Raw genomic sequence first — 27,702 nt, forward strand, 5'->3', positions numbered from 1 at the left:
GAAATTACTTTCCTTTTGGAAGAATGAAGATTTTACAAAGTTTCTATAAACAAAGGGTAATTGGAAAAACCAATTGCTTTACGCAAATTATTGTAAGGTCTGGAATAATGGTGATAAAATTTTAAAACGACTATTCATGAATCACTGTATTTTTGTTATATACATTACTGTCATCAAAAATGCTCCATTTTAAGTACTGCAATGGGAAACATAAATGGCTAAATACAAATACCAGCTTACCCCCGATACAATAAGTTCTCCTCCCAGGTTTTGAACTTCTGCCTTCACTTTGCTGCAGATATTAAGTTGGTGGCAGTAGAGGGCAATGCGCTGTAGGTAGGCTAGCAGATCCTGTTTGCAGGCCGAGTCAGGGCACTGCAGAGAAAAGAAATATTTGATTAAATACAGCTGAGTTTATATGCTTATTATAGAGAGGTAATCAGATGAGATAGTGACAATACATATATGATAGTAGGTAGCCCATTTCTCTGTCTTTCTCTAAGATAACTTGCTGAAACACAAAAATTAAACTACCTCTCATTGAAGTCAAGCTTATGAATTGTAACCTGAAGATGCTCCTTAAGGTTTTTGTAAAAAGGAAAACCTCTCAGTCAGCCACTAATGAAAGACAAAGGAACTAACATGATTGCTATGTTTTGTGGGGAGGTTCAGTTTTGAGGATATCAGTTTGTACAGAGCAGAGGAATCTGTTGAGTAGGCAAAAGACCATATTTGATCTGAAACTCCAGGTATTAGGGTGCCTGCTAGGTACCATAGTTAAGATGCAATAGGGACCATTTCCAATTGATTACATCCACTCTATTGCCAACTGCTGACTGTCATGCCAGCTTCTCTGGCATTTGTGCAGACTTTCAGAGGAAACAGCTCTGCTTCAGACTTTGCAGAAGCCAGGGCCCTTACTGACACACTAAGTACTCAAGAGGTAGATGTGAGCCTGCCTGGTTTCAATATCGACAGATTTGGCAAGCTTATTGTTAATGCCTAAATACCTTAGTCTGTGCCAGAGGGAAACGATTTACTAAACTATAAGTGAGATATTACACAGTGTCTCTGGAGATACCATCAGTCTTGCAGCCCTTCTTAAGAATACAATGAGCTAATCTGGGCTCTAAGCATGTCTAAGGGATAGCTTTTCCTACTAGGTGGAAAGCTATTTACAGTCCTGTACCATTTTGAACGCCGTGTGCTATCAATCATGTGTCAATACAAATTACATTAGGTCAAACACAGTAGACTTAATGAAGGTTTCATAACAAATACAACTAGAAAAGGCTCAAGTGTAATTTATTCATGGTCTTTGGGACACTTACTAGAAACGGCATCATCCCCCACAATATCAACAGTTTAATAAACAACACTCTTATAATTAATATTCTTAGTCTTGCCCTAGAGAACAGACCCTAGTAATTCACTCTGATTAAAAAGAGCTAAAAGGGCCCACTGGTAACAGCATGTCTAAAATATACTTATCTGGGCTATCTAATAAAGTCTGACTGCCAATGATCTTTGAATGTATTGCTTGGAAATCAAAATTTTAGGGACTTCCAAATGCATTTTTTAGCATTTTAAAAAGTTTATACTCAGTTTTTCATATGTAGGGTGAAATATTATCACAGCACTTCAATGAAACTTGATAGAATTAAACACACATGGGTCAAAAACATCACAAGTTTTGACTTGAGATGACTGTTCTATCCCCAATACCTAATGCCAGCATGGAACGAGTTTGAGGTGAAATAGTTGAAATAGTTGCATATAGTATAATTTACAGTCCTGAAAGCCGTCACTTGCTTTTTCCTCTCCCTTTAAAACTAACAGTATATAAAGCTGGAGATTCACTGTGGCAGTTAAACTGAATCTGTTCCATACTTACGACAATGTTATAATGCCTCTCTTTCTCATACAGTTGCCATATCTTTAAGGCATGAATCCCTGAGAGACCTCTTCTCCCTACTGGCAGCAATTTAATACAGAAATATTTACCCTACTCTTGAAGTCTATGAACTGAAAGAAATGAACTTTAAAGTAATACCTCTAGAGAGCTGACAAGGTTTTAAATACAAGTACCTTGGAGCAAATGAAACTGTAAGATCTCTCTCATTGGAACAGTAATTAAAAATGCAACTGTCCATAAATAGCTTATATTGCACGAGCATCTCCAAAGTTCTGGAAAATATCATTAAACTGCAAGCATTAAAACAAACACTTCATTCTCATGGTGATTTTACTGTTTATTATTAAAGTCTGTATGTTACAATTGTCTGAAATTTAAAATGTGACTCAAGCCCATACACTCTAAGCACAGCATGTTTTTTGTTTACCTTCGGTTTCTTGAAAATATTACACCTTTGCAGATATTGTAGACTGGGGATTTCATCAGCTGACAGATGGATTTCTCATTCTTACACTAAAATACACAGTTGCTACATTTGAAGGATGGGAATGGGATGAAAACCCCAAATACAAGCTTTCTGAGATTATGGAAAAACGTGCAGATTCAGGTTTCTTTCTTGCCACTCTGGATCATGTTCCCTAGCAGGATGTGTTACATGATATTGCATGCCTCCTTGACGACAAAAAATAAATACTTATTTTGAAGAGAAAGACTACAGGCAAGGAAGTTATACTTCCCACTTCCAGCAAGGTTTCTGCTGATGCCAGTGAAAAGAAACTGTGGGAAGATGACAAATAACGCCAATAAGTATATAAGAGAAAAACTCTACAAAGAAAGTATTGTAAAATATTTTTCTATTAGTGATAGAAGATCTCACTCCTTCAAAAGCTGCATAAAAAGTATTTATAGAAATGTTTCTACAAAGAGCATCTGAAGCGAGGCACCCATACTCATAGTTAGGTGGTACTATGAGGTTTTCACATGAGTTTTTACAATGTTATCATCACCGAATCACCTTCTTGTTTGTTCTAGATCACTAGATGCACAAGGATTACAGATTTTGTTGCCCAAGGCTCATTTGTTCAATGTATGCCAGCAAATCGGACATTTAAATTAGCATTTGGTGAACATGCAAAACGAAAGATGAAGGAAATCAGAACTAGTTGAACAAATAGGACACAGATCCTAGAGCATTGAGCATATGAAGAACACAATACCCTGCAAGGGGTATACAAGTTGAAGACAGGGAGTCAGCATATCGTGAGAAAGAAAAGTGCAATAGCAAGGAACTGCTGGAAGAAAGAACTGAAACAATGTAAGAAGTCCTAGGCATATGGCAAGGGTAACAGAGTGTCTAAGTCTACTGCTTTCATGCCAGCAAATATATTAATCTAATTATAATAGTGTCCCCAGTCCAGAAAGTGAGGTTGTGGAACAACTCAGGAATTTCTGAGGTTTTATTTATGACTTTTCTGAACTGCAAAAATCAAGCTAATTGCTACAGAAGATACCCCTATCCTGAAAAATGCAACTCATTGATAGAAATTATATTCACGCTTGTTTTTGTTATTACCTGATCAGCTACCGCCCGTGCTAATTTGTCCATCCTTGATCCTGCCTCTGCAATCTTCTTGGCTGCATTAATCACATCTGATGTATTCTTCAGTGGGCCTTTACCTCTGTGAAATACAATTATGAACAATCATGCAAGGAAGCAGTTTTAGTGATCCTGTTTGGTATTTGATTTTAAAACAGCAACATGAATGACTTCTTACCTTATTACAAAGACACCTTTTAACTACTTTGTACAGTACAGATTGATTAAGATATTGGTCTGCTATATTTCCTCTCTTACAAAATGCCGCACTAGCAATTTAATTTGATGGTGCCTTAAGCACATGAGCTACACTAAATGTATATGCATTTTTAAGTGCCCATTAAGCTGACATTCTTTCTTGACTAAACAACCATTAAAAAGTATGTTATTCTCAAGCCAGTGGTTGATGTTAAGCTTGTCAAGTCTAGAACAGAATGGCACAGTATAGAAAACATTTATATATATATAAGACATAAAACAAAGATTCTTGAAGCATAATTGTTAAATTGAAAACGTATAATTTGTTTTAAGATTGATACTATACTTTTAAGATGATGTACAAACATCTGATTTTGATCATTAGAGTTACCCACATATATTTGAAAAAAAAAGTCACTGCAAACTTGCATTGTAGTTTGTTTCAGACACAAAACTTTAATCCTGCTTATAAGAACATTTACTACTGCTCCTGAGAATGTCACAGTTGGAAAGAAGCTGATTTCCCTTATTTAATTAATTGTGATACTATGTGGAGAAATACAGCTTTGGACAAGGTTAATGGAAAATCATAAGATCAAACTTGGATATTTTAATGTAAAACTTAAGATGTTTTTTTTCTAAGAACAACATGCTATTACTTTCACATCTTTTTCATCTGTGATGCCAAGGATAACACGTTTGGGGCTTATTATAGGGTTTATGTGTCACAGGTTTGGTAGCAGGGGCCAGCAGGGGTGGCCTCTGTGAGAAGTGCCTTGAAGCTGCCCCATGTCAGATCAGACCCAGCTCCAGCCAGCTCCAAAAGGGACCTGTGGAGGGACGTGGAGCAGAGGCAGAGAGTGAAAATGAAGGTGTGGTAGAGATGAAGTGCTATGGACTGATGGCAACCCTCATTCCCCATACCCCATCAGGCGGAGGGGGTAGAAGAGTGTGAATGGGGGGGGAAAGTCTTTTTAGCTTGCTTTTAGTTTTTCACTGCTCTAGTCTGTTAGTAGTAGATGTAGACAAATTATATTAATCTCCCTAATTTGTATTAGGGAGATTAATATAACCTGATTTGTATTAGGGAGATTAATATAACCTGTATCCCATTGTATTTTCTCCCCCTCTTCCTTTGAGGTGGGGGAGTGAGAGAGCAGGGTGAAACTACACACACTGAAACATATTTCAATTTTTATCTTCGAATCATAGAATTGTTACAGTTCTTTACATACTTTCATTTCCACTTCAAACAGATCTTGAAACACAAATATCTAACTTCTGTTGAACTTAAACTGTAACAGAAATTCTTCATAGTGACCTCATATGCTTTTACATTAATTACAGCAGCCGATTTGACTGTCAGAAATTCCATACACTTGAAAAAAAAATCTATTTTAATACTGCTGAGGTTACAGTCAACCAACATGTATAAAAGGCTTTGTTCTGTTTTAATGGAATATATTAAACAAGTTTTTATTAAATCTGATGTAGTCAGGGCTGCACTGTGCTTTTTTTTTTTTTTTAATTTACTTCAAATGTGCCAGTGGTTTTTCTGTCATTCTCATATTAGTTCTGTTCTTTTGATGGTAGAAAACACAATTACAAAACTTTCAATTTGATGCTTAATGGATCAAAGATTGTCCAGAAGGTTGCAGAAAGCATTGATATTCTGGACTGTTGCTTGAGAACATTATTTCTTCATTACATGAAATGATGGCACTGCTTGGGCAGTTTTTCACTCTGTTTTTTGACAGAAGGATCAGAGAGCCAAAGACAAGAATAATACAAAAAGTAACTAAGACTTCTTGAAATCATCACCCTTCAAAGAAGGTTCTGCACTCTCATTTGGTATACAGAAATCGTGAGTCTGCTGCCAAAAAGAATAGTTGTGAAAGCAAAAGCTGGGAGAAAAATGAGTAAACTGAGAGAATAATTATTCAGAAAGAAATACAGCAGTCATCTATTCAAGTGTAGGAAAACTTTCTCTCTATATATATTTAAATTTAAAATGCATAAAAATATTTGCTGATACCTATACCAATTAACTACCCATGTAAATTAATATTATTTACATACAAACATATGTAAAAGGTATGTGGAAACACTGTGTTGTCACTGCAGAGACTTTTTTCTGAAATGGGCTGAATGATCCAGACACAAGGCATTTTAATCATGACAAAAGACAAATAAAAAGAGATTTTTGTCTAGTTTTATTTAATCAGATTTTGATAAATGCCATTTATAATTTTGAACTCCCACTCAAAATAAATATCAGAAAAGCTGTTATTTATTATGGTGACCTGTAATTCAAAGCATCTTGTAAAAAGTTATCCCTGGTGTGATTGATAATATGACCATATTTAAACAAAATAATTCTGTTTACTTGATATCACTACTGAATGGCCTTTTGATTCTTTGCAATTAGAAAAGAATAAGACATCAATAGAAAAAAGAAATGAAAGCAAAAAAAAATCATTACTGACAGACTACAATGAAGTATTAGATCAAAACAGTTTCATTTAATTTGGTATGTTTTTTTTAGAAAGTTCAGTCTTCAAAATTATATAAATAGTTTTGCCATTATTTTTGATTGACACAAATTGTGTTGAAATGTTGAAAGTTCAGAAAGGCACATGCATTTAGATGGGTACTAAACAAAATGTCAGTTGAGTGTCTGTAAGGTCACAGACTATCTTTGCTGCTGAAATTCAAGATGATCTGCAAATAAAACAAATTTGCAAATAAGAAAAAAAATTCAAGTATTTAATCCAATTTGGTGAAATATCTAGAGCAATCATGCACAGAGAACTGTAGAACCCATCCCATTATGTATGACCTGTTATCAGGCTTTGCATCCCCCAAAACACAGTGCATCATCTCAATAGGCTATAAACTGCAACAAAAAGGAAATGTCTGAAGAAGTCCTTAGCGTGGATTATTTTGTCCTTACCTAGTAAAGTCTGTCATTTCCATCATAATCATGCACATCTGCTTTGCCAACACAATGATGTCATTACCACTGTCATCCCACTTGGCTACCTCCGCATCCAGCTTGCTCTTTTCTTGGTGGAATATCTCTACCTGCTCAGCAATCTTAGCCTTTTCCTCCTGGGGAAGCTGAGCCATGATAGCCTGGGGAAGAAAAAGGGAGAAGCTGGGCATGAAAAAAAGGATGCTAGAGATATATTTATTGATTCAAACTGCATGCCCAACTTCTAGCTTCTTTTTATGGCAGTGGAAGACACTAAGCAAAGTCCAGTAGACATTTAGTTTCTGTTAGTACAGTCACAGCATGTTTGTAGGTCTTCTTTTACCTTCAAAAATTTAAAAATGATCTAATGCCATGATATACAGATTCTTCACCACTCCATAGAAGAAGATTAAGATTTAACAGTAATTATCTTTAACCTTTAGGAGAAAGAAAATGAATGAAATCTACTGGAAATGGCAGACTGAATTGCCAGCAACTCCTCAAGTCTCAATCTCTGTCAGGAATACAGCAGTTTTCTGCTTAACCCAACTCTAAAATAAGCTATGACATGCAAGAAAATACATTTGAAGTGAGCTGTAATGAATGTACCTTTCAATAAAATGTAGTAGTCTAACTGTATCTTGGAAGATATGCAAAAAGACACTAAGTGAGTTGATACTAATTTGTCTTGACATTATCAACAAAGCAGAAAATTCCCTCACCCACTTAAAAAGAAAAGAAAAGCCTACAAAATTATAATAATTATTTCTGAAGATGAAATGGACACTTCCAATAATGATTTCCAAGTTGAGCTACGATTTGGCTTTAGGGCTCTCAAGACCACATTTAATGGGGTGTGACATATATTTAAGTGTCGTTACATTTTTTCTTGTTTATGTCACTTTCAATCAGCTGACATCTTTCTCTACATATTCTTAAAACGCTCTTGGCTTTTAAAAATTCATAATTGACCTTTTCCAAAACTGAAATTAAGAAAGGTTATAAACAGTAGATCAGAAAATGAGAAATTTGCAAGTTAATCAAATTAAAATTCAACACATGACTTTTAATTAGGCCTTATCAATGTAACTCAGCAGTTTAAAATGTTAGCATATTAGTCTTTCCACAGAAAAATGCAATGTAAGTCAAGCTAATAAATAAATAAATAAGCATACATATAAAACACTAAAACAGTTGAATTAACTGAAATTAAAAGAATATGATGGGAGCAGTAGAATTTGGAAAGCTGGTCTGTATGTCTTGCATGTGGTTTCTCTCAGTGGGCAGCTTCATCGGCACAGCCTTTAAATTGGTGTGCAATGTTTTAACATTTCTATTCCAGCTGCTGATACATTTTCAAAGGAGCTATATCCTGCAGCAAACGCAGATCATATATTCAAGTTTTATTCCTACTGAAGACCAACACAAGCTTTCCTACCGAAATGCTAATAGCTTTATACAGTAAGCGTATTAAACAAATCCATTACAATCCACAACTTAAAATCTAGCTTTTCTAAGGAAAAAAGTTCAAATAAGATACTACTGTGCTTAGCAGACTCATTTCAATGAGTCGCTCAAGACTTAAGATTGTGGATGATGTCACTTCTTCTTAGCGTGTTTTCATTTTATGTTTTCATCCACTTGTTGCTTCTTGTGACATACTGCATTATAAGTTACCCAGTAATGGGACTGTCTTTATAATATATTATGCTTATACAGTGTGCAGCTGATCAAAGCAGAAGGTTTTAAGTGCAGCAATGATAATAACTGCAATAAATGTAACACAATTTAAGACTCCTAAGTCCCTAGGTGAACTAGATTCTTTGCAAAAGTATTACTGCAGCCTGTATTTGTTTTTTAGATCAACAAAGATGACATGATAACCAATCTTAGATGCAAACTAAAAAACAATGACTACAAAATACCAATATTACACTTCAGTACTTTTATATTTCAGACTTACTTTAGTAATCAATTAACAGAACTTTATGCTCTTTAAAATAAAAAAAATACCCCAAAGATATTAATGTGCATCCAGAGTACTCATTATATTTCTCAGAGTAAGGTATAAGTATCCAGATGTCTTTCTGCAACTCTTCCAACTTCATGCTTTTCAGTGCCAGTTCCTGGTCACCCAACTCACTGGGATTGGATCTGCAATCACACTGGTCTTCATCTAGGTGGTGAGGTTACTAGTCATCATATCCAGGAAACCCAATAACAGACAGTATTTTTTTGTTCTTGGGATACAGTGACAGAGAACCAGCTCTTCTGGTATCTGGTATGGAATGTTTACTATCTGTATTCAATATTCAGTGAAATTAATTTAAAAAAGAAACTTCCACACATTTCATTGTACCTGTCTTGTATTCCTCCCATACCTCCAAATAATCTTCATTTAGGTTTGCATTACCCTTTCTTTTCAGTGTCTAAAATGTTTACTTCAAGTCCTAACATACTGTGTGTCATCTTACAACAGCTGACAGCTTCTCCTTCCACACCCTTTGAACTATTCTTTCAAGCCACCATTGCCTTTTGGCCTTCAATGTTCTCAGCCTTGCAAATCCTCTTCCAGAATTCAAGGTAAGAAGTTACCTTCCCAGCTACTAGCTTTTATTTGAGAGAGGGGGTGAGAGTCTGTGTGTGTGTGTCTGTGAATGTGTACGTTTCTCATTTAGTTCATTATTTCACTTTCAGCAAGTTCTATTACCAGAAAAAACCTGCAGAAATGTGCAAAACAGCCATGGAAATAATCCAGGTAGTTCCCAGTACTCCAGTGATTCTCCGCTGAAAAATTCTAAGGCCTTTGTTGTTGTTGTTTAACTCTCTTTCCAGCCAAACATATTTTCATGATGTCGTTTATCCCCCAAATGATACTTCTGTTATTGTTATTATTATTATTTTAATCTGAGCTGAGCAGCATGTTTAGTGAAAGGTAAACATTCATCAGAGAGTGGCAAAGAATCATAGAACCTACGTGTCTCTCCTGGCATATGACTGTGTCAACAAACTTCACTTCTCTGGCACCTGTGACCCCTGAAGCACTCATCAGCTTAATTTGCATTCCCCATGCACAAACTAAGGTCACAAATCACAATGAGTACAGTTCATCATGATATAATTACCCTGGTAAAATTACATTGATTCAGTAACAAATGTCTTCAATTACAATTAAATTACAGGGACTACTCCAGAGCCTAAACAGCTCTCCTTGACAAGTTTGCACACTGGGAAACATGACAAAAATAAGATTTTTTCTGGATACAGTACATGGTGTCCTGATGGGATTTTTTTTTTAATTTTTATTTTTTAATTTCATTTTTTAATTTGCTGAATACTGCCACAGTTACAGCACATTCCAAACTTGCACGGCCTCCTCCTACAGCACTAGCCAGAGCAAATAGGTTGTAACAGGGTATAACCTAAGCCTAAAGAAAATCATTCAATAAACTCAGAGCTTTTCAGATAGGTGAGACATGAAAAGCTTTAAACACCTAGGTGAAATTACTCCTGCTGTTTAAGTGACCCCGAAGATCTGAAATTTGCATGTGCTTTCTGAGGCATAGCTTTTCATTTGTAGCTATACAAACGCTTAGCTTAGAACATGGGTTTTATACTCACCCTTGCACTCTGGCCAGCAATAAGTTGGTCGTCTTCAGTTTGAACACTTGTTCGGCTGCGAACGTCATAGTCTTCCTGCTCAAAGTCTGAATCATCCTCTAGCTCTTCAGGGGTCTAGAAAGAGAGAATGGGAGAGAAAGCATGAGAGGGGATGACAAGCTTTTAAAGGATACAAAGTCCAATGTACAGTAAGTTCTTATTTCATCAACTACCTGCCCAGGAAATGCTGTTTCTCTTTCCTTTTAAATTAATTTTTCTGCCTAAGCAGTCAAGAACTGAAATTGAATTGGCTTAAAAATTAAGTTGTTTCAACTTTAGTTTCCTTTACAATGGCATATATCATTACCTTGTTGTAACTTTTTAAAACTCTGTTAACATGATGAATGCAGTTCCAGGAACAAACATCTTTTGGAAACATTAGTAACCGGAATGTAGTATTTCAAAACAATATTATTTAATTTATAAATGGACACTACTACCATTATGTTCCTGGAATCTCGCATAATCTTCAAAAGAGAAAGTAAATACCTGGGAAAAGGTAACTCACATCCTGGAAGAAAAAGTTAAAGTGAATAAGAGATTTCCTCTTGAAAGAAAAAGTAAATTGTCAACCGTTTTTGAAACAAATGTAAAATTCATAAACTGCTCTGTCTTGTTGGTACTAACAATTATTTTCAGATACAAGCCTTTGGAATTTGCTTCACCCCCCATACTGAAAGTGCGTTATCTCCATTGCTGGTGCTATATAAACGATGTGAGGGTATCTGAGCACACTGACCAAACCTAGCTACATATGGCTTGTTTTCAGGTTCTTTAAAACATTGGAGGGAGGGAAGGAGAAAAAAAAGATAAATTATGGATCTGTTTGTTTGGTATTTTCACTTTCTAGCACAGGATAGGAGGAAAAATATCTCTGTTAAATATATAGGAGAGCATTGTGGTTTAACCCCACAGGCAGCTAAGCACTACACAGCTGTTTGCTTACACATCCCCTCACAATCACAGTGAGATGGGGGAAGATGGGGGAGAGAATTGGGAAAAAAAAATAAAAAAAATCATGGGTTGAGATAAAGACAGCTTAATAGGACAGAAAAGGAAGGAAGGAAGAAAGGATAATAATAATAATAATGAATACAGAATATATATGAAGTGATGCACAACACAATTGCTCACAACCTACTGGCCAGCCACCCTATATTTATTGTTTCACATGATGCCACATGGTATGGGATATTCCTTTGGCCAATCTGGGTCAGCTGTCTTGGTTCTGTCCCCTCCCAGCTTCTTGTGCACCCCCAGCCTCTTCACTGTCAGGGCAGCCCAAGGAGCTGAAAAGTCCTTGGCTCTGTGTAAGCACTGCTCAGTAACATCTAAAACACTGATGTGTTATCAGCATTATTTTCACCCTAAATCCAAAACACAGCACGATACCAGCTACTAGCAAGAAAATTAACCATTCCAGTCAAAAACAGAACAGAAAGAAAGAGGGAAACAGCCTACTTAAAAAATATATATTTAGTATTATATTTGATATAGATGGTCCAAGAACAGAAATAGCCTCAGAATGGAAAACTATATTCCATTTTGCACTTTAATAACATCTAGTACAAAAGTCTGTCCACAAGTAACTTCTGTAGGTACAGTAAATGATAGTAGTAATAGAAAAAGAAGATCACAGTAACTACAGAGAGATCCTCACCCTACTGGGTACCCACATGCCTCACTGTTAACCTGAGGGCTACCACCATAGAAGAAATCATTTATGCTGGCATTTCTTGCTTGGAGGCGCTGTCAAGTTTCCTAGCAGAGGTGCTAATCATTGCCAGTTGTCATTACAGCTCTGTCTTGAAGATGCTCAGTCACTAGGAACTGGTCCAAACCCTCTAACATAATGTTGAGAAGTCTTTTGGAGATATTTATATTACAGCCTGGTTTCCAACATGAAGTGCACATCACTGTTTGTAACAGAAAATCATCTGCTTTGCTAGCTACATGGTGAAGTGCACATGATGGGGAGAAAAAAAAACCCACAGCCATCTTCATTTGGCTTAAAGAGTATGAATTAAATATGTGTTTTGAGCACTGAAGGAAGAAATAACCAAGTATGACAGTATGGTAATAAAACTCAAGCAGCATCTCTGATGAGATGTTTGTACAAATAGTGCATCTAACAGGTTTGACAGGAGATGAAGTCTAGGTGAAAAAAATGAATTTGTCTTCTCTCTTCTGCCATACAAAAGGAATGAAAGATTGGTACCCATCGTTGTACTACTGTCCAATGGTCTATCTGTCCAAACATCTTTAATCACTGCATTCTCTTTGCTTAGCTGCCTGAAGGCAGGATGTGACTTTAAATTCTGTCGTAAGCAAATCAGCTACTAGTAGAAACACATAACTCCCTAAGCAAGACAGAATACTTCCAGTCATAGGGCTCAGATTTTCATCTGCCCAGCCTTTACAGCAAAGAGTAGGAATAGACAGGAAAGCTTCATCCCCTCCTTCGCAAACCATCTGACTCTTCCAAGTCCATTCAACCAACCAGTTGTACTGGGCATTGCAAAACCAACACCCTTCCCCAGGTATACTCTTCTTTGTTTCTTCTGTCTGCACAATTTTGTAGAGGTAAGACTATAAAAGGTAATAAGTAGCCCTTTCACAGCTTCTTGCAATCAGAGCTGAAGCAGGGTAAAGGCTGTGAGAGCCTGAGCTGGGGAGATCAGCCAGCTGTAATACTTAAAACATTACATCCCAAAAGCATAACATGTAAGCACAGGCTCTTAAAGAGCCAAAACATTCTGAAACTTCTGTGTTTCAGTGATTCATTCTTAAACATTCAGAAAAAGGCATTGGTGTTTGTTAACGCCTGGTATTCACAATCTTAAAATTTGTGTTCTTCAACAGATGGGAACTTAATGTGTATAAATTTTTAACTTGGAGAAAAGGCAGTACAAAACAAAAGGACAATGTAATTGAATTGTTATAATATACTACAAATACAAGAAATTCTAGTAGTTACCCCCTGTACAAGTGAGATCTAATCCAGAAGTAATTTCAGATTCACTTGCTTAAGGTTTTCAAGTGTGGAGAATTCTACACCCTCATTTTCTTCCAAAAGCAGCTACATTTTTCATTAAGATGAAGAATACTAGTGTACTCTTCTCTGTAGGCCACCATTTGAAACATGCTTCATGTTTTTCACTGTTTCACTGCTGCTTTGTTCTATCTGATCCTTTGGAGATGCAGCCTATATAGTAAGGTCTCCAGTTGGTTTAGAGACAAAGGAGAAAAAAAGAAAAAAAATATATAGAGGTAACTGAAATTAAGCTTTTTATCTCCTTAGCAGAGACTTCTAAATATATCATAAGAACTCTAATTTTTGTGTACAAGTAATCCAACCATGGTATTTAAAACCTAGTTTCCAAGACAACAAAGTCTGAAACTTAATTTATCTGAGTTGGAAGATAGAAGGACAGATTCAGTCCTTCAGAAATCTGAGTCTATGGTCATACAAAATAAGGAAACTTGGATTTCAACTTAGAGACAGCATCTAAACAACACTCTGATGAGCACCTGTGGAAGAGGGAGCTAGAATCATTTTCAAAACTAATAGATTTTAAAAATTCACTGATATTAATGAACAAAAAAGTCCATTTTCATAATTTTCAGACTTAAGTGCTATATAGCACAGGCCATAAGACTTATAACTATTATTTTGCTTTCAAATAAAGTGTCTCTACTACATTTGGAGTATATTCTTCACTGCATTCATCTAATTCTGATGAATTCTCCCAGTGGAGAGACTTGCATAATCCAAGATAAATTACCTGGTAATTATATTCTTTTACTTTTAGAATGCATGCTTTACTTCTACTATGAATTTGGTGAAATTCAGCTTCCAGTCATTGTGTTTTTTACTTTTTTATTTTTAATATTTCTATGGCTGCTAGACTGAAGAGTTTGCTGTGAACAAATATCTTCCATCACTATAATTTTCTTCTATCCTTTGTAACTCCATTATGAAAATGTAATTTTTGCATGTATTAGATGTAGAATGGCATAGATATGTAGGATTACAAATGTTGTTTGTTTAATATTGTTTAATATTTCACCAATTCAAAAAGACCCACTACACTATAGTTCCCTACGTGCTTAAAAATTTTAAGATGCAATTATAAGAAATTCAGCACTGTAAACACCAAGTGAAGCCAACACTGTAATGAGAAGAAAGAGAGATATTTCTGTATTTTCTACCACTAAAATACCTTCTACTTCTAAAAGCTAAGAGAAAAAAGCCTGTACAATATGCTTTTATGTTCAACTCCATGCTATTCTAGGCATTTGCTTCTGTACAAAGGCAGTTGCAGCCTGAGTGACTCAGGTGCTGCAAGCACCAACTGAGCAGTAAAGACAAAGAACCTCTTGCACAGCAGGTCTTCAGCTGTTTAATTATTTACAGTAAAAACTAATACTTCGAATTCAACCTGAAAAGCTCTCAGTATAGACAATGGACTCTGCTTTAGTGTCCTTCAGAGACAAGCTATTTAAAAAGATGATGCGATTCCGCATCAAGTCTCATTTTCCAGAGGGGCTGAGATGTAGTAACACCTTGGATTTCATTCCAGAGGCCACCCTATGGGTGAGCAAGGCTAATCCTATATTAAGAAGTATGGATTCAATGGAGTATGGATCCAAACAGTAAGTACTGTGGACCCCACATTTACACTACCCTAATTTGATTTTTATTCAGTGTAGGTGTGCTTTGCAACCACGGAATGAAATTCCCATAATGTTAAGAGTACATTTAACATGCTCCTAGATAGAGCAGATCTTACAGGATCACCCAAAAGATCAAGTGTATATGTTGTAAAACTACTCAATAATGTGAACCAAAACATGGCAAGTGGGAGCAACTGGAGTTTGGCTTTGAAAGTGCACTCCTGATCCAAACAAATATATCACGTTAATACAGTTGCAACTAACCTGCTATTGGCAAGGCTGCCAATAGCGAAGGACATGTGTGAAAAAAGACTGGCTTTGTAGACACATAAGAATGAAATAAAATGGCATTGTGATTGCTTCTAACTGTAAAGCAGGTTTCCATCTAACTACTGAAGGAATTTTACAAGTAGTTATAAAAAAAAAACAAAACAAAACAAAACACAAAGTGCAATTTGATCCCTCTGCAGTAATTTAAAATAAACTAAGGAACTAAGTTAATATTTCCTATCTTATTTTTAGGTTCTGTAATTATACTCCCAAATTTATTTATACTACTTCTATTGTGAAATAGATTTTTTCTTCTGTATAGATCATAATAATAGACCTCAGTGTAAAATGAGTCTCCTTTCTCTTTCAGACAACGAATAAAATCTCCCCTTTCCAAAGAAGAGAGATTTCCTCCCTTTCCTTTAGCTTACTAAATGTAATAATACCAACAAAAATTAATTTTAAAAGTGGCTTATGGGATAAGAGAATCATCTCCGATAAATTCAGTCTTTCATGGCATGCACATGAACAATTATTGCCTGAAAATAATTGTTTGTGTCAGAAGCTCTAAAAGGTTTGCAAGTTCTTTTTTTTTTGTTATTGTTTTTAATAATTCCTCAATAAGTTTTACAACCTGAATTAAAGGGGTGTGTGAGAATTAAGAAATTATTAGATAAAAATATTATAAAGACTGTCTTTTATAGCTTAATATCTACCCTTTCATTGTATATTCCAATTCAACATTAGATATCTGGATGGGAATGGTAAGAGTTTCAAACTGAAACTAATATATATATGTATATTTTTTTTCCCATAGAAAATAAGCTTCTGACTCAGCAAACTCTGCTTTATGTAAATTTATAGATGTGAATTTTCCCAGTTAACTCATAAGGATAATGAATCAATTTATGTGCTTTAGTTCTCTGCCTGGGTAAGAAGCACTACATTTAGCTCCATAAATAAGTTAATTGTCTGAATGCAAAAAATACATTTTCCCAATCTGGATAAGCAGAATTCATTAGCTCATATCATACATGGAGAGGAAAGTGGTAGTGATACAACTGCGAAAGTAACCTGGATGTTTCTAAGGAGACCGTGAAGCCTGAATGCTGATCAGCTTTCCAAGCTAGTGCTTAACATAACAGTAAGATGGCACTGAAAGAAGTGAATTTAAAATGGTGCTTTCTGCTTAGCCAAAAATCTTATTCAGGGTGGAAAACCTCATAGCAACCTCAGTGGGACAGATCTGATGTCCCACTTTTACCCAGGAAGGGGGTCCTGGAAGCCAGAACTCTGGGCAGGTGACAGTAGAAAATGGGTCTGCAGAAGAACCCAGCTCATGATTGCCTCTTATGAAGTAGTTTAAATGTCTGATGGGATTAAAAGACTGATGTGTACTTAGAAGAGGCTCTTGTCCTAAGAAAAGTTTAGCAACAGCTGTTACAGACTAAAGAATTAGATAGTCAAAGGAAAAACAGAGATCTTTTACTATGCAGATCTTGTGCTTCCATCCTGATCTGGAAAATACCCCAAATGTCTCACATCCAGAAACAGGGTATGTTTGCCCTGTTTCATCAACCATGCCTATAACTCAAGCTACCTGAGATTTGCTCTGGGTATGGGAATAGGATTTGTTTTGCAGTTATAAAATTAAATCTGTCAAAAGTTTTTCAATATATAATGGCAGGTGACTAAAACAAAGATATTTTGGAGTGCTCTAACTGCCTGAAGTCTTTCATCAGTACCACACTACATTCACAACCTGAAGTGTATGCTGTTTGCTCAAAGGGATGAGTTGTTGCTTTAGCACTGTCAGTTGCTTCATAAGAGGCAGTTTTCTTTGGGATTTTCACAGTAACTTCATTTGTACGTTGCTTTCATCAGGACAGATTCAAGGAAATTTGAGTTTCATATAAAAATCTAAATTGGGATGTCCAAAACATATGTATCTAATATATATCTATATATCTATATATTTTTTTGAAATCTTAGACTATGGACTACATTAAAAAGCAAGACACACACATCTACTCTCACAATTATTATGCTGTTTTGCCTTTTTTTTTTTTTATAGATGCTTAAGCAAATTGAATCAACTGGTTAGTCAACATTGAAATGACACATTCTTTAGTTCAGTAAACATTCAAAACCATCTTTGCAGATGCTCACTGGAGCAGCAAGATAATTTATTTATTCATTTAGATTTTAAACAGACTTACCTCATATCCTAGGCAGCACACATACATTAAAAAAAAAAACAAAAACATTCTACACAAACTTTGAAAATCTTGGCAAAATAATGGTATTACTACGGAAAGAGTTCTACAGTTTACATCTGTGATTCTGTGATCTACAGGCAGCTGTGATAAAATCATCTTTTAGGTGATTAATAAAATAATTTTTGTTCGTCCCCTAAAATAACCTCGCCCCTTTGCTTAAAAATACTTTTCCAGTGCACATACTTTTATTTTATGCTTGTTTCAATGTCAAGCTCTTCTGGCTTATTATGAAACAGGGCTGAGCCCAAGTAGCTTTTATATTCCTCTCATCCAGTGTGATACTTTCCTTTAAGTTCCAACTTTTATTTCCCGGGTGCCTTACATACCCTTATCATCAAAACAGCTTTCCTGATGTCACGAACTCCATCATAAACCAAGCGGGAGGCATCTATGAACTCATTCTCTTCAAATGGCTGTGGGACATTCGCACTCAATGCTTCAATGGCAACCTCAACTTGTTCAGCAAAACGTGGCATAACTAGATTAAACAAAATGAAAGGCAGCAAGATTAGACACCTCCTTCTGTGAACATTCTCCCCCTGCCCTTGGGCATAAATACTTTCCAGTAGGCTTGGTACATCTTGTTGTCACAACTTCAAGACATAGGAAGGCACACAGAGTGGGTTTATACTGACTCTATATGTACAGAGCTCTGACACATTTTCTGATAGCAAGAAAACAGCCATCTTCACATACTTGCCTCCAAGTGCATGATGAAGAATGTAAAACTTCCTTTTAAAAGACAGCAAGTTATCTGACCCATCAGGAGAATATTTTTAAAACCTTTAAATACTTTTAAACTTAAACTTACAATGAACACAGTACAGTATTTATACCAAATGATCAAAGGAAAATGTAGCCAATATACCTACCAATTTAGACCAGCTAACTGTATTCTAGCTCATATTGTATAACAAAAATCACATAAGGAACAAAAGACTTAGCATGAAAAAGCTAGCAAATTACTTTTCTGAAGGTCTATAAAATGACATTCGATTTCTTTATTATTATCTTGTATGTATTGTAAAAAATAGCCACAGATTTAAGGTAATGATATTATATGGTGTGGTGCTTCATGAATATGTATCTTAAAACAATTATTTATCTTATATAAATACTTTAAATGCTTTCCCTGATGTAACTATAATACCAGAGGCTTTTCTTCAAATTTTATATAGGATTCTTTTGTACATATAATCACTGGCATTATGCTGAAAGAGAAACATTTCCTGTATCAGTCCTCTAACAGCTTAAACACAAATCCTACCACAGGAACATAGACATCAAATCTCGCTAATTATAATGTACTTACATTATATTTAGGCATTCCAATGGTTTTATGTTAATATTTCAGGGCTGGAGTCAGGACCTTGGTCCAGAATCCTTTAAGGTTAATTTTTACAAATGTCAAAGAATGTGGGTCAAGCTTAATGTTTATAGATAGCTATCATTTCCTCATATTTGCATATTTTTTTGCTATTTGCCTTCTTTGAGCATATAGGTGTCCAATTCATGTATCAATTGGTTTATTTTTTGGCACTATAATTGAAAGAATGGGAAAAGATTTCTAACTCAATCACCTTTGTTGTTGTTGTTATATTGTCTTTCTTTTCCATCTTTTCCCTATACCCTATTTTAATAAACTTTCTGGTAGCCTGATGCTAAACGATAGGAAGGGGGAATTTCTAGTGCTATTTTTATCAGCAGCAGTGACAATCTTTCCTAGGAAGTAAACTTTCATTGTGTCAGGAAACCACATTTTCTTCTTGAATGAATGTCCTTAAATTTATTTTACTCATAATGAAAACAGTATGTTTTATGCATCTCACTTAACATCTGTTTTAAAGTAAAAGCAGAAACAAACAAACAAATAAAAAACACTATGATTCAAGACTGATTTACATTTCGAAGGACTGGCAGCCACTACAAGCTCAACCCTTCTGGCATTTCAGTGTCTCACTAAATGTTGTTTCTTAAAGAGGGGCCTTTTAAACAGATTAATCTATTTGAATCTTGTATATGCCAGCTTTATGTATGTTTGCTCATGTACACAGATGAAAGAACTGAATTGCATCTTTCATGCAAATAATGTTCAGTAAGTTGAGTAAGTGTTTGGGATATATTGGGAGAAATAGGGAAAAGTGATGGTGACAATAGACTTCAAAAATTAAATGTTAACAAGACATTGCTAAGACAAGGGGAAATATTTTAAGTAGAAAGGGAGTCTGAGAAAACTTGAAGTTCTGAATGGAGTATTAAGAAGTGCATATTTAAAATTATCTTAATTTACACTCAAAAGTGTAGTAGGAGTCTAATGTGATTGTATAAAGAAGTCCAACCTGAAAATCAAAAAGCAAACATTAAAAATATAATGAAAATAAGTAAACATTAAGAATAAAAGAAAGAAATTATTTAGGGTCATAGGGATAATACAAGCAAACATAGAGATACAAAAATGGCAGCAAAAGAAAAGGCAAAGAGACGTAATATTTAGGGTCCTTAAATTTCTGTCTAGAATTTCCTAAAAAGCAGACGCGATCAGGTATTTAACCCAACTAATAGCAAACGCGACAGACCTGAATTAGGAAAGGGTATTTATCTACATAAACATTTATATTTATCAAAGTATCTTAAAGTAAACAGAGCAGAGTGAAATTTACCCTGCAGTTCTTAAGAAAATAATCAAAGCAATTTCTGTATCATCTTTGAGAACTCAAGAATAACAATAACAGTGAATGTTCTGGGGATTAAGAAAAAGAAGCATCTATTTTTAGAAAGGCAAAGAAGGAAGAAAGAATTATAGGATATTCCGCTTAATTTCAGTACCCAGAAAGAAATGAAACATGTTGTAAAGCAGTAATGTTTAATTATCTTGTAATTAATGAGCAGATGTTGGACAGGCAACAGATTTGTCATAAATAGGTTGCACCAAAACATTACAACATCTTTTTTTTTTTTTTTTTTTTTTTTGACAGGGCAGCTAAATAGCGGGTAGGGAGAAGCAGTAGATATGATACAGCTTGACTTTGGTAAAATTTTTGACATGCTCACACAAGACACTCTTAGAAACAAAACAAGGGAAATATAAATTAAATTACTACATGTTGGACATGGAAGTCATGAGAAAAGGAATCTCAAAGAACAATTACCTGTGACATGCTGTCAGACCAGGAAGATATGTCAAGTGCATTCTTGCAATATGTCTAACAGTGTGATGTGATTGTAAAAGAAAATGGCAATCTGTAATTATTACAATATATAAAGAAGAGGCTTGAGAAGATATATTGTGAAATCATGATCTATGTCAGTATTGCTCCAGTTGAGTATTACATCCATTTGTTCTTAGAACCCATCTTTGAGATTTTTCTATAGTTTGTACAAGAAAGGTGAGAAAATGTTTTTTAAGAAAACCATTTTTTGTTGCATCCAGACTTATATTTCTATGTTTATGTAACATAATTTATTCCAAATAATACAGAATGCTCCTATACTTTTTATCTGAAAGCTCTTTCTCAATCAGATTCACAGAATGGTTGAGGTTGGAAGGGACCTCCAGAGATCATCTAGTCCAACCCCCCTGCTCAAGCACAGTCACCTAGAGCATGTTACACAGGGTTGCATCCAGGAGGGCTCTGAATATCTCCAAAGAAGGAGACTCCACGACCTCTCTGAGCAGCCTGTTCCAGCACTCTATCACCCAAACTGTAAATATGTTCTTCCTCATATGGCAATGAAACTTCCTGTTCAATTTATGTCCATTACCTCTTGTCCTATCACTGTCTACCACTAAAAAGAGTTTGGCCCCATCCACTTTACATTGTTCCCTCAGGTATTTGTAGAAGTTGATAAGATCCCCTCTCAATCTCCTATTTTCTGGGCTAAACAGGCCCAGCTCGCTTAGCCTTTCCTCATAAGACAGATGCTCCAATCCCTTAACCACCTTTGTGGCTCTATGCTAGACCCTCTCTAGAAGTTCTATGTTTCTCTTGTACTGGGAAGCCCAGAACTGCACACAATAGTCCAGGTGTGGCCTGACCAGGAGTAGAGGGGGAGGATCACCTCCCTCAACCTGTTCTCCACACTCCTCCTGATGCCAGCTAGGAGGAAATCCCATTAGCCTTCTTGGCCACAAGGGCACATTTCTGGCTCATGGTTAACTCGTTGTCCACCACAAACCCCAGGAAGATATAGAAGTAAAACATTTTAAGTGATTACTTATTTGCTAAATCAGAACTCCTCCCAGTACCATGGAAATAGGCACTCAAATATTTAATAGGCAGCTATAGTGTCTTTGTTCAGCACCACATCCAGCAAAATATGCTATGGGAGAAACACTCCTCACCAGAAATAAACATTTAATTTCTGAAAGACATTTTAAATTCATATATGACTTTCCTAGTACAATGCTATTAGACTTATTACTATACTTTTCTTGAAATGGGTACGCAAGAATAGGGACAGATCAAAGCAGAACCCAGCTGTCAAAGGATAATAGGATCTTCCATTTTTTTTTTTCCACATTCTCTCTGTATAGGATTTTATCTCCTTCTAGCTAACTGTCAAAGTTCTTCAACTCAGTCAGCCTTATACCTATAAGGTCCTGGGCTGAAGCTCTACAGATCATTTTTCTCACTGTGCCACTGAAAAATGCCAACTGAAATGACTCCGTTGATGATTTCATGAAGCAGCAATAGTAGATTCGTAAACATCAGGTCCTGGGAGAGGAGATGGAGATTTACAGTTTGTTCATTTTGGTGACCACGTATTCATTCTTGACCACATGTATTATTACTATGTTGACTGCTGACTGCATATGAAAGATTCTTTCAACAATTTTGACCTTGCAGATCTGGCTACAGTTTAGTCCTTAATTTATATTATTACCTGCACACATTATCTGCCTTTTAAAAATGGAAATAGCTATTAAACTACATTATGAACCATTTCCTTGCCAATCATGTTTTTATCAGTGCTTACTTCTGATTAGATAAGCATGAAAAAACATCTTAAACTAATAAGATACTATTTCTTAAAGTTTCTCTAAATTGTCATTTGATGCAGTAAAGTTTTCGGAAATTGAGTTAAGAACTGTGTTATTCTCCAGCAAAGGTTATTGGTCCACATTTGAGGAGACCCATAATGGCGATGTATGGGGAATACCTAATTCAGTTGTACCCACAAAACCACCAGTCTTTTTTATCTGTTATTTACTGGACAAAGAGGGATATTGTTAGGCTGACTGTAGAAGAGTTACAAGCAGAATTCAGACAGAGACACCAAATCTGTATCTGGAGTTGATACTTGTAAATGTATCAGGTGATGGTTCATTTATTACGTTGAGAGACATTGGCTATTAATTTTAAATTCAGAAGTAAATCAATACTTTGGGGGAAAAACTAAATACTAGTTTCTTAGTTTGAGCTGTGGTCTTGACAACAGCTATATATACACTAAGACTGAAAAATGTGATCCATTAACATTTCTTGGTCTAACTTCATGAATTGAATCAGGCACCTGCGTAAATGTTGACAGAATCAGGTCCCAAGTTAATAGCAACATTTCTAATTTACTGACGGCCTCATCATTCTAACAAATAAAAATTGTAAAGCTTTTCTATACTTGAGTTTTCAGTGGCACTGAATGTAAGATCATTGCCAACAAAATCTACGTTGAACTGTTGCTGAGTTGCTAGGTTGAACACCAACCTCTGGGGAACACCATCAGTGATCAGTCACCAGCTGGATTTTACTCTGTTCACTACCACTCTCTGGGCCGAGCTGTCCAGACAGTTTTCAGCCCAGGAAAGTGTGTGTGCCCAAGCCATGCACTGCCAGCTTTTCCAGGAGAATACTGTGGGAGACCATGTAAAAGGCTTTGCTGAAGTCTAGGTAGACTACATCAGCAGCCTTTCCCTCATCCACCAGGCAGGTTACCTGGTCATAGGAGATGAGGCTGGTTAATTAATTTCATTAATTTTGTCATCCTTATCTTGAACTTCTACTTCCGGAAGATGTTTAAGTTGTGGAGATCAAAGCTGAAACAACTATTTGGGGCATTAAGTGAATATCCTCCTTAACATACAGGCTAATGTCTTAAACACTGACTTGAGTGATATTGTACACAGAAAAGGTTTCTGTGCCCAGCTGTCCACATTGATGAAACATTTTTTTCTGAGACAATGAATTAGCTCAGAGCTTTCCTGTCAGTGCAAATAATGTAGTTTAAATTGTTCCTTTTACCTAGAGAAATTAAATAAAATTATCTTTTATTGTCATCTTTCTGATACAGAAACTTCCCTACTCTCACCTGACAAACCAGCTTTTCCTTTTGGCAAATTTTGCTTCTGTCTGTTCACTTGTTAAACAATATATTATACAAAATCAACCACAGTGCTGACCCCTGAAGCATTACAGGATTTATTTTTTTGCCTGCTGAGAAATGGTCATTTATGCTTTGCTTCTGCCTTGTAAACCAGTTCTTAATCCATCAAAGACTTTAACATACACTCCATGGTTACCCATTTTCCAAACAGCTGTGTGTGAACAACTTTATGAAAAGCCTTTAAAAATCCAAATCAGTTACATTATATTCCCCTTTAGTATTATACTCCGTTTTTAAACTCTAAAAGTGCAGAGAAAAAGAAACAATATTGAAAGTTTTAGACACCATGGTGATTTAATCATCTCTTATGTGTCTCATTTAATTGTTTTGTAATATATCCTGCATGATTTCTCACTGTATTTCTCCACATATTCAAGACGGACCCTCTGGTTAAAAATTCTTTGAATCAAACCAAGTACTTCGTTGAAATATGAATGTGATGTTGGGTATTCACTGGTCCTTTTGTAAAATACATTTTCTTTAAATAATGCATTAAATGTTTTTTGTTGGTGATACCTTGATCTCTGGATCAGCAAAATTTTAAAGAAAATGCTGCAGTGCTTTGCAGAATAAAAGCCATAATTTCATAAGAGTCCTTGGATAAATGATCTCATGTTGTCAGGATGATGGCATCCATAAGTTGTACTATAACCACCTAAAACTCACATAAAACATGAATTTAACATCATTACCTTTTAAAATAGTTTCCATTTTAGAATTTTTAGCTCTCTCTCAGAGTCAATCTGCTTTTTTTTTTTTTAATGACAGATATGCTTAAATTCATCTTCTTGCTTCTACATTTTGTTTCATTGTTTCGTTTCATATCACTGCTGAAAAATCCATCTTTACCACGTTTTAGTATTAGCTTTGATAACATCATTGAGCTGCTTTTGCCTAGTGATAAATATCTTTAAAGTTTGTCCTACTCACACTGATAAAACTCTCACAGGCTTATTGCTGAATTGCCAGGAGAGCTGATTTTAAACTTCAGTCCATTTTGATAAAGACAAAATAAAGAATTTGAGTTAAAATAGAAGTCGGCGAGTGACCTACTTAAAACCGACTTGACAGTTAGCAGGTTACTAGGATATTTCTAAAACATGCTCAGAGATGAAAATCACATTTCTGGTCTGAATCAGATGGTAGATGATTTCAAAATTTCCACTGTCATTCACAGGAGCTTTTAACCCAAATACTAAATACTGCATAACCCAAATACTGCATCTTCCCATGTGCTTTCCAGACATCCCAAAGCAAACTGAAAAGAAAAAAAAAAAAAAAAAAAAGCTATTGGAAAGTTTTCCACAGCCCTTTCCAGACAGTTCTGGCTCGACTTGTTTGGAAACTCATGCTTCTTCCCTTCAGTTGTTACACCTTCTCAAGCAATTGCTGAGTAGACCTTGATCTCCTCTGTATTAAAGGCAATGGAATATTTCTGGTAGGGTTTGGTCACTGCTGGGACAGGGTGTTCAGCAGTATGAAAGATCTTAATATTTAAAAAGAAATCATGTTTTGTCTTCTTTTACTCCCTTGCACTGCTTTTTGCCTCTTTCTTTCCTTTTACCTTTCCTTTCTCCTTCCTTTTCCTTTCCACGCTTCTCTCCTTCGTACTTTGTTCAACCATATGCAGCAGAATTATATTTTATGTATTTTCCTGAATTCTTTAATTTCACATTTATCTACAAATGCTAAATAAATGCTGATGGTAAATAGCAAGGAAAAATTCAACAGGAGCCATCAGCACATCCCTGCCTGCCAATCCTTGGGCTTTGTCTGGCCCTAGTTTCTCTCACTGGGTCTAATCTCCAGCTGTAGACCGATATCCCAGCCTGGCCCCAGCACATCCCTGTCTCCACAGTGATGTCCAGAGCAGGGGCTGCTCCGGGAAACTACTGGCCCTTGCTCTTTAGGAAACCAAGCTAAAGATATTAGGAAAACTTCACTGTGGTCCAAACAAAATAAAAACAAACAAACAAAAATGAAACCCCAAAGCAACCCTGCAGACAATTAACATCCACTGAAATCTGTGTTTTGTCTTTGTTCCAAGCAAGCCCTGTTGACTCAGTGGTTTTATAGTTTTCATCTTGGATTTATAAGAATGTCAGCAAATGAGAGACAAGCTTTTATTTTGTTTTTAAAGGAAAATAAAACTACCCAATTTAAAAAAGACATTAACCAATACCTCACTATGTAATACTACTCTCAGAGACGATAATCTAGCCTCTAACAAGTAGCTGGCTATAAAGTCATTGGTTTAGTCAAGCACAGCCAAGAAAGCACTGAAACACTGGAAAAAACAACCAGCAATATATTTTAAAGGAGGTGTAGGTTGTAAATTAAAACAACAGACAAATAAAACTTCAAGGTGAAACCAGTTATTAAACAAAGATTTGCATGGTTGCATTTTCTCAAAACGTATTAACATCGCTTACATAAAGATAAACTTTCTTCCACCAAAAAACATTAGCAACGTGTTTTTCTTTCAAAAAAAGTGTGTCTGTATTTCTTTACTATCTGTGGATCAAACCCACTACTCACTTAACTATGAGACCCCTTGAAAGGGAGGTTTACAAGTTAAGATCCTTTCCTGAATGGATAGTTAAAAGTAAATAATAATTACAAAAGAAATATGTTCTGCTTATTTCCCTTCAATTGTTATTCAACTAAATTTTCCCCAGCTTTCCAAAGCACTTCATTTAAAAATAAATAAATGTTCAATTAAAAATAAAGAGGGAGAAAAAAAAAAAGGATAAGATGTTTATAATTGTGTTTCTTACTGAGATTTTGATAGGTGGAGCATGACTAAATAAATCACTCATCATTTGTGACTGTTTGATAAAATCTGCACTGGATCTCAAGCTAATGACTAGAATAAATATATAAATATAAGTATGCATTCATAGATACCCATATACATATCTGTACAGATGCATGTGTAGACTGAAACCAGTTTGGGGGAAGAGGACAGGAATATAAATGAGAAAGACAGAGAATAGCATAGAATGGTTTAAATACCATTTTCAGCACTTTATCCTAGGGTCACAAAATGAGTTAATAAAGTTTACCTTTTTTAATTATCAATCACAGAGAAACAATAATTAATCCCTTTGTAAAAGGTCTAAAAAGCTGCAAATAGAAAGAGTACTGTATTGTGTAGTGTAGCTTGGCTTTTTCTCTTTTTGGTTTACTACTCACAAGTTCATTTACATTTTACTAAGTACAAAATAAGTAATAACTTTGAGGAAGAGTTACTCAGTTTTACACATTGAGTCTGGCATTAATAAATTGATGTTATCAAGTCGCCCTTAGTTCAGAGCTTCTAAAACTTAGTTATAAATCAAGTTATATCAAACAACGTTAAATACAGAATGTAAGCATTCCCTGTGCCTATTGTTGGTTTATTTAATTGTGTTGTAACTGACAGCTTCTCCTTTGAAAAAATAATAGTAAATGTTTTTCCATAACATTAGGTCAGAAACATTAGCTGAATAAAAAGTCTGAAAAGATGTATGTTTTTTTACTTTATAAATAAATGTTATTGTTAAAGGAGAGATTTTGAAGAATTCTTCCTATCAAATGGAGAGGTTACCACAGAATACAACAAAATATTTTACTGTAACAAACCAGATTACTTTCTTTCAGTTACCTCATAATAGCAGTTCATAAACTTTCACAGCTAAGTTAAATTTCCAGTACTCATTTCATTGATCTCTCATTGATTACATAAAAAATAGGGGGACTAGTAACTGTT

The 27,702-nt window shown here is 35.4% G+C and overlaps 1 protein-coding gene across 7 annotated transcripts in view; it reads right to left on the bottom strand.

Moving 5' to 3' along the window:
• Positions 1 to 27,702, bottom strand: part of CTNNA2 (catenin alpha 2) — a 469,784-nt gene that overhangs the window by 28,922 nt on the left and 413,160 nt on the right. For all 7 annotated transcript variants that reach the window (XM_072037885.1, XM_027455797.3, XM_072037884.1 and 4 more), the window contains 5 exons: positions 17,897 to 18,048; positions 10,306 to 10,419; positions 6,664 to 6,845; positions 3,489 to 3,594; positions 241 to 375 (listed from right to left, as the gene is read on the bottom strand). In XM_072037885.1, coding sequence (XP_071893986.1) covers positions 241 to 375; positions 3,489 to 3,594; positions 6,664 to 6,845; positions 10,306 to 10,419; positions 17,897 to 18,048 — 689 coding nt within the window. The remainder of the gene's footprint in view (positions 1 to 240; positions 376 to 3,488; positions 3,595 to 6,663; positions 6,846 to 10,305; positions 10,420 to 17,896; positions 18,049 to 27,702) is intronic.

The sequence above is a fragment of the Anas platyrhynchos genome, chromosome 4 (genome assembly GCF_047663525.1).
Source record: "Anas platyrhynchos isolate ZD024472 breed Pekin duck chromosome 4, IASCAAS_PekinDuck_T2T, whole genome shotgun sequence".
NCBI classification, from domain to species: Eukaryota; Metazoa; Chordata; class Aves; order Anseriformes; family Anatidae; genus Anas; species Anas platyrhynchos.